Below are 8395 nucleotides of genomic sequence, written 5' to 3'. Positions count from 1 at the left end.
AATAAATTATACCAATTTTGTATAACTATCCTTAACTTTAAAGATTATTCTTTTTTTTTTTTGATCTACCAATACTAAATTAATATTCTCATCCAATTCGTCATATTTTATTTTTTACTTTTCAATTTCTTTTTTGACCATTGTAATATTATATTCTCTCTCTCATTTACCTGCATTGGATCTTCATATCATAATATTAATTGAAGATACTTATATTAGCATCAACAAACCTATACCTTTCATATTAAATTAATAACTTTTATTGTTTTTTGTCCATTTATTATTCTTAATGTCTGGTTCTTTTTGGAAATTTGGTCAAGATTATTCTATTGAATCCTCTGTAACTAAATTGTTAAATAGAGCATTTATTAAGATTAATAATAATAATACAGATACTATAAATAATTCAATCGATAAAGATAATGATGAAATTATCGATTCAATAGTTAATATTACTACTACTACTATAACTAATAGTTCAACTGAATCTGGTAGTCCTATTGATGAACCAGATGTTTCAATAAACAACAACGATGATGATAATAACAATACGAATAATAATAACGACAAAGATGATGATGATGATGAGGAGGATACTGATACCAACAACAAGGACACTACTAATACACTTGATAAATTACCCAGTAATGAAGAAGATTATAGGGATTATAGACCCGATTTAAATGTTTTGGATGATTTATTAGACGATGAAGAATTATATACGGAATTGATGTGTTCCAATTTTAAATTGTTAATATATTTAAAATATCCTGAAGTATTACAACGATTAATTGATTTTGTTACTAATGAAAAGATTCTAACAGATGATTTCGAGGAAACAAAGGTAGCGAATAATGATCTTTTATCTGATTCAGAAAATCAAAATAATATAGGTGATTTGAATAGCGATGTAATTATCGTGGAACCTACTAAGGACAATGAATCTGGTGAAACAATTATAAAAAATAAAATATCAGAAGGTTATGAAGAAATAGATACAAATTTAAAAGATGAAAGTGATGCAAGTTCAATGATTTCAGAAGAGACTAGTGTCACAGTTCCACCGGAGAGCGAAGAACAATTAGAATCAAGAAGAGCTAGAATGGCTGCTGAGATCCTATCGGCAGATATTTGGCCTATCGCATCCACAATCATGGAAAATACAGATCTTTTGGAACAATTGTGGTCAATTATGGATCATAAGCCACCTTTATCAGTAGCGGCATCCACATATTTCATGAAAATCAATGAAAGATTATTAGATATGGATGTTAATGGTATGTTAACTTTTATATTGTCTCAGAAATCCTGCGCAGAAAGATTTCTTAATCACATTGAAAATCCCTCATTAATGGATTTTTTATTGAAAGTCATCTCAACAGACAAACAAGATTCTCCAACAGGAATTATTAATTGTTTAAAAGAACAAGATTTGATTCCAAGTTTGATTGAAAGATTGGATCTAGATAAATACAACACATCTGTACAAAGTGCAGCTGGAGATTTTTTAAAAGCATTTGTCACCCTAAGTGCTAATTCAAATAATGAAATCGCTTTGGGTATTGGCCCAAATGAATTGACCAGACAGTTAGTCTCTACCGAAATAATTGAGAAATTGATTAACATCATGTTAAAAGGTAGTACATCTTTAAGTAACGGTGTTGGTATCATCATTGAAATGATTAGAAAAAATAATTCCGATTATGACTTTATTCAAGTGATGTATACTACAATAAAGACACATCCACCAAACGACAGAGATCCCGTGCATTTGATTGCATTGGTCAAAACTTTTGCAAATCATATGGGTGATTTTGCTAAATTATTAATGCATGGAGGCTTACCGATGTTAGAAACTCCAATAGGCGAAATAGAGCCTCTGGGATTTGAAAGATTTAAGATATGTGAACTAGTTGCTGAATTGTTGCATTGTTCAAATATGGCATTATTGAATGAACCTGACGGCGAAAAAATTACCTCTGAAAGAGATTATATTAGACAAGAATATCTGAAGGAGGAAGAAACAGCTTATGAAGACACTATTGAAAAGATGAGCGATTCCCTAGAAAATGAATATATTTCTGACAAATTAGAAGCATTGAAATTAAATGGCTCAGAAACTGATCGTACTACAAATGAAAATGACATTGATGATGAATCACTTAATGAACCTGTAAATAACGAAGAATTGATAGCCACAGATGAAAACGATAATGAAGTATACCCAGATGATGAAATTGATAATTCTAAGAGCGCTGAAAAAGCTCTTCGTGAAAAAAACCTCTCTGGTGATCAATTGAAATTTGCATTGCATGATACAGGCATAATTACCAATATTATGGATATGTTTTTCCAATTTGAATGGAATAATTTTTTGCATAACGTTGTATTTGATATTGTTCAACAAATATTTAATGGTCCTTTGAAATCAGGGTATAATAAATTTTTATTGTCAGGGTTATTGGTTAATATTAAAATAACAGACAAAATAATCAAAGGGGATGAAATATGTAAAGAAAATGAAACAAGAACTGGGATTCGACTAGGTTACATGGGTCATTTAACATTGATAGCCGAAGAGGTTGCTAAGTTTGTAGAGTACGTCGAAGAATTGAAACTAACATTTAACGATAACGGAGTTGAGACAGCACTTAGTGACGAAGCCTGGGTTACATTCATGGATACAACATTAAGAGACGTTAGGGAAAAATACAATACAGTACTTGGCGATTTCGTTCTAGAAGATGTTGATGCAGAAGATTATGAAGATCATTTGATAGACGCCAACGATCCAGACTTACAAATGGAAGAAAATAATGCATTGTTGGACAAATTAACTGAACAAAATATAGATATAGATCCCCTTGACGAGTTACATGATCAAATAGAGTCAACTCACGATTCTTTTGACCAAAATGACAACCTTGTGCATAAAGAAAATGAAGATTATATCGAAACAAACGAAGAGCCTAACACAGAATCATTTTATAAATACAGTCATGATCTCGAAGAAGATACAATAAGACATGATACACAAGAAGACGAAGATTCTAGAGCAAGCGGTACAATATATGAATATATTGACCCATCTGGGCATAAGACAACTTTAAATTTGGATTCGTTCCACTCGGACTCGGACTCGGACAATGATTCAGGTACGAATTCTAACTATGAAGATGCATTGAAATATGTATATACTAACCAATTTAGATTGAGTGATAATGATAAAGCTCACGAGCAATTTAGCAACACTTTACAGAATGATTTTATCGATTATTCACCACCAAATGGGGAAGATGACGACGACGATTATATGGATCCAAACGATGACGGACAATCTTACGTCAAACCTAATAACCCTCTATTCAACAATTTAAATACACTTTCGTCCAATATTACATTAAATGAAGATGAAATGCAGTCTCGCAACTCAGAGTCTGGATCCGATATAGAAAGTCCGGAAGAATATAGTTCTGATGAAGATGTACTGGATTCAGAAGAAATAGGCATGGACAATGAAGTCTCATTATACCGTACTCCAAGCAGAGAGGACTGATTTTTACTTACATCACTTTTAGTCCTCCTACACTACCACATCGAACTGATTTCAGTTTAACAGATAGACACTCATTTCTGGAGAATAATATATTGTAATAAGTAAACAAATTCTCTATCGTCATATAATAATTTTAATGATTTTTGTAATATATAAACAAATAAAACCTAATAAGACATTAACATTTGCTTTATTTCGATTTTGTAAATTCGTTTCAAAATCAAAAAAGAAATATGTATCTATACGGGTGGACCCCGATAATTAAAAAAAATATATATATATATATACCCTATTAAAGTAGAAAAATAGGAATAGAGACGTCCTATCCTTCAATATCTATAAATTTGAATCATCTTAAAAAGTAAAAGAATTTACCTGGAAAACTTTTAGTATTACATTGTGAATACTAGAATAAATTCAATTATCCAAACCATGAGCTGATTATAATGAATTTCAGAAAGAGAAATAAGATTAAATTACCGATATCGTCTAGTGACGAGTCCAATGTTAAGTTAGGTGTGAACAAAATCAAACCTTCATTAAATTTCAGTGAGGACGAATCCCTTGATGATTTTGATGACTTACCAAGTTTAAAAATGAAAAAGGGAGCAAGGAAGTATTCTCCCTTCCCTACTACTACAAACACACAAGATACTAATAAGTTAATAGTTTCTAATGTTAACCTAGCCACTACCGATAATAGAGATTCATATGATTCTATATACAAATCCAAAAACGTGAATGGTACAGTACTGAATTTAGAGGATGAGACAGAATTGAATGATATAGAACAAAAAGATACTGGTGACATTACAAGTAGTAATATATTATCAACATCTAAAATCGAAGAGATAAAGAGTAAAAAAGAAAATATTCGGAGGAAGTTGCTGCAATCGCAAGATATTGAGAAAGGAACCCCGACGGAGAGAGATTATGCTAAATTGTTATCTTCCGAAGAAAGATTAGACTTATTAGACACATATAAAGATAATGGAGGTACCGCAAAGGCCAATGAATATAAGGATACCAAAAACACTGAAGACTATACAGATAATATAGTTGATGATGGTAAATTAGCACTGACCAAAAATGAAATACTTCTAGAGAAGCAGAAAAGGAAAGATTTAATTGAACAAGCAATTAATGAAAATGATAATGATTCTATAAGCGATATTTGGGAAAAGAATATCATGCAACAAGGCTCTTTAGGAAACGACTCATTTAAATATAACAAAAAGGTACGGCGACCAGTACTATGGAAAGATACAGCTGACTTCGAGGGAGATTCGTTTATTGAAATGGAATTATCTAAATCTCGCATCAAGTTAAAGACTAAGCAGCTACAATGTCATTCACTCCAAAAAGAACGGACAGCATTAATTCAAAAAGGTAAATCTCTTATCAATGAAATTATACAGTAATCTCTCACTGAACTATATATATATTTGATGTCAATGAGCTTATTCTATTCTTCTATTAATTATTCCAAATATATATAATATATAATTTGTCTATTATTTATTGTATTTGGATATGTGGCATTGCGAGATAAAATATCCAAAGGTTCATTAATGACTATTGTGCAGAAGTGCTTTTTACTTTTAAGAATATTGATATAATATAAGTTATCATTTTAAAGGGTGTGGATACCACGCATTTTCATCTAGATTAAACATAGTCAGATCATTTTGGTCATCTTGATCACTAGCCTCTGACATCTCATAGTTTGGTGGGAAATTTGAAGGTGATTCTAGAAGATTGTTATTTCTTGCATTGGTATTGTATCTTGGTTCATGGGCAATACTATTTCTTCTATGAGTCTTGTCGTTATTTTCAGAAAAAGAAAATGTAAAATTTGGAACAATTGGTTGATCAGGAGCTGTCGAATAAGATGAATCTGTCGCCACAAATTTAGTACTGTTTGGTTTCTTGAAAGGATTTGGATTCTTGAAATGTATACCAGTATTAATGTGCATGTCAAGGTTATTACCAATAAGTGTCTCCTGTGATTCTGTCAATTGAGACATCTTTGAAAATACTTGTGGAACAGAATGATGACGGGTTTTCACATAAGGTGGTGGTGGAGGTTCTAATCTTGGTATTGGAATAGTCACTGTAGACTTAAAAGCAGGTATAGCTTGGGGATATGCCAATTCCTTCGCCAAGGCCTGAGGTTCATATATATTGGATTCCATTCTAGGGGAGTTAATAAGGGCTATGCTATGTCTTCTACCATTATCATCATCGATATTAGAGACATTCTTCGCTGACTTTGATGATCCCAATGAAGCCAACGAAAACGATAGCCTTTTACCAGTAGAATTTTCATTATTATTTTTCTGTTTATTTGAACCACCTCTTGGATGAAGTCTATCGTTTTGTAAAATCGAAGGAATAGTGAGATCAAACACATCCAGATCATTGTCTAAAATAGGTGATGTACAAAGTTCCTTTGGGAAAAATATGTTAGAGTTATGATATAAATTATTAACCGTAGAACTATTCATTGCATCATCATCTTCATCATTAGGCATCCTGATATTTGAGTAGTAGTTTGGCAATAATGTATTTGCATGAGAACATAGTCTATGAAGGACACGAATTGGAGAATCTATAGATACTTCGAAAAATTTAGTTTTCCCATCGACAACGAATGATACTCTAAAGGCGATTTTCAACCAATGGTTTACAATGATATCTTCATTTGTAGTATCTGGATGTAATTGCTTATATCCATTAAAATTTTTAGGAACAAATACTTGATATTCAAATATTTTATCGATCAGATCACCAGTAGTCTCTTCTTCTAATAAATTACCATAATTTCTAAAGTTTTCTCTATCCAAATTTTTATTATCAGGATCATTAAATGGACCGTTATGTTCTGCCAGCAGATGTTTTTTCGTCTTTTCAACTCTATGAATAGATTTTTTGTTCCCATAATATTCTATAGATTCTGTAATATATATCCTGGTTCTATACATGCAAATTTTATCTGTCGGAGCCAAGTGTATGGATATAGGTAAGAAAGCATCTAATATAACATCTTTAGAATTAATCAGTATATCGTATTTTAATCTATCTTTCCATGCTTTACTTATTATGATTGGTTCACTTTCTTCAATAGAGGTGTCAGATGGTGATCTGATAAGTTGAATAGGTTTTGATAATAAAAAGGAAGATTTAAACATACTGAAACGTTTAATCTCTAACTTTAGTTGGTATTTCACTTGACCATATTCGACTTTAATCGATTCAGGCAAAGTATGTGGAATCAATTGTTCAAATGGGAAAACATATTCGCCTGTTGGGAATACAAATGTATCCTTTTCAAATAATGATGACATATCACCAGTTGAATTGAAATCATCTGTTTCGTCATCTTCAATGGCACCATTGTCATTATCAAGGTGTGTTGAAGTATTATTATTATTATTATTAGCCGTTGTATTTGCATGGGAAAATGGAGATATCAATAAATCTGCAAAAAAAGAACCTCTACGCTGAGAAGAAGGTGTTTCTTTAGATTTGTTTGTTTCATAAGGTCCATTTAAAGATTTTGTCTTGTTTAATTTATTGGTTTTATCAATATCTAAAAATTTATCATTCTTAATACTTGTTGAGGGAGATATATCTGATAAATTATCCTGATTTATAATTGATGATCCAACATCAGTAGTAATATCATTATTTGTTTTACAATCATTTAAAGGTCTATATATTGACGCACCTGAAAATCTCAAAATTTTATCTAATCTTGTTTGTTTAATTGTCTTTGATTGTTCATTCTTTAATAATAAATTAACGTTTTTATAGTTAAAAAATGGCCAATTATTTTCGATTAATTTTTTATTTTCACAAAATTCATCTTGCAATACCACCTTGCCTGTATCTTTCAATGCTAAATTCGCCATACCTTCTGGCCAATCGGTTCTTGAATCTCCATTGAACGATAATGCAATTTTTTTCAATTTAGTTGGTTTTAATAATCGTAGAATGACCGTACCCCGCATTATACAAGGTGGTGTAGTATTATCATCGTCCTCATCATTTCTCTGATTATTATTATTATTATTCACTTCAAACCCTCGTAAAAAGATTACGGGTTCCACTAATTGAATATATGCCTCTAAGGATGATGTAGTGACAACCGGTTTTTCATTCAATAGTATATGATTTATATCTTTCTCTATCGGAACAATCGGCGAATTTATATTTGCCATTATTGTATATATATGTATGTGTAAGTGTGTATGTATTTGTGTATGAGTAGCTGAGTATGGTTATTTTGATATATTAATTACGTAATCTAATAGAAGAATAAATCAACTGTATTTTTTTCTATTTGTTTATATATACATAAAATAAAGAAGCAAATGCAGTTAGTTATACTTAACTTCTAATAACAGTTCTTGTAGAAATGTTGATGTCGTTAAGTCAAGATAAGTTGTTTACCCCTCAACACAGAAGTTTCCAATGATTAGAACCCTCACCATCGCAATCAGTCAACTCTTGGAATAGAAGAAAGTTACATCAGAAGTTTGCTCATCATTGTTAGACAGATGGAAGATAGCAACGAACAAAATGACAAACAGAATATCCCTTAACGGAAAATATGTAAAAAATTGATCAATAAAGGAATGTTTACTAGTTGATGCGATGGATAGCAATCAAATTACTGAATCAAGCACCGCTTGGCACGACCATTCACTCCTTCAATGCTGTTCCTTCGTTCATTTGGGACTCGACAACCCCTTCTTTCGAGGTCGTGCAACATGATCCCTCATTGGCCCCCGCAAATCCGACAATCCGCAGAGGGATAGCCGTACAGACCTTCCA

General features: G+C 31.5%; 3 protein-coding genes across 3 annotated transcripts; 2 read left to right on the top strand and 1 right to left on the bottom strand.

Moving 5' to 3' along the window:
* Positions 1–289: 289 nt before the first annotated feature.
* Positions 290–3556, top strand: SAP190 (Sap190p; the record flags this gene model as incomplete). Its single annotated transcript, XM_041550488.1, has 1 exon — positions 290–3556. The coding sequence occupies one exon, from the start codon at positions 290–292 to the stop codon at positions 3554–3556; it is 3267 nt and encodes a 1088-aa protein (XP_041406422.1).
* Positions 3557–4002: 446 nt separating this feature from the next.
* Positions 4003–4977, top strand: NTR2 (Ntr2p; the record flags this gene model as incomplete). Its single annotated transcript, XM_041550487.1, has 1 exon — positions 4003–4977. One exon carries the CDS (start codon positions 4003–4005, stop codon positions 4975–4977), a length of 975 nt encoding a protein of 324 aa, XP_041406421.1.
* Positions 4978–5184: 207 nt separating this feature from the next.
* Positions 5185–7779, bottom strand: ALY1 (Aly1p; the record flags this gene model as incomplete). Its single annotated transcript, XM_041550486.1, has 1 exon — positions 5185–7779. One exon carries the CDS (start codon positions 7777–7779, stop codon positions 5185–5187), a length of 2595 nt encoding a protein of 864 aa, XP_041406420.1.
* Between the last annotated feature and the right edge of the window lie 616 nt (positions 7780–8395).

Source organism: Maudiozyma barnettii (assembly GCF_903064755.1).
Source record: "Maudiozyma barnettii strain CLIB 1767 genome assembly, contig: KABA2_04, whole genome shotgun sequence".
NCBI classification, from domain to species: Eukaryota; Fungi; Ascomycota; class Saccharomycetes; order Saccharomycetales; family Saccharomycetaceae; genus Maudiozyma; species Maudiozyma barnettii.
This window is presented reverse-complemented; position numbering and strand designations above follow the sequence as displayed.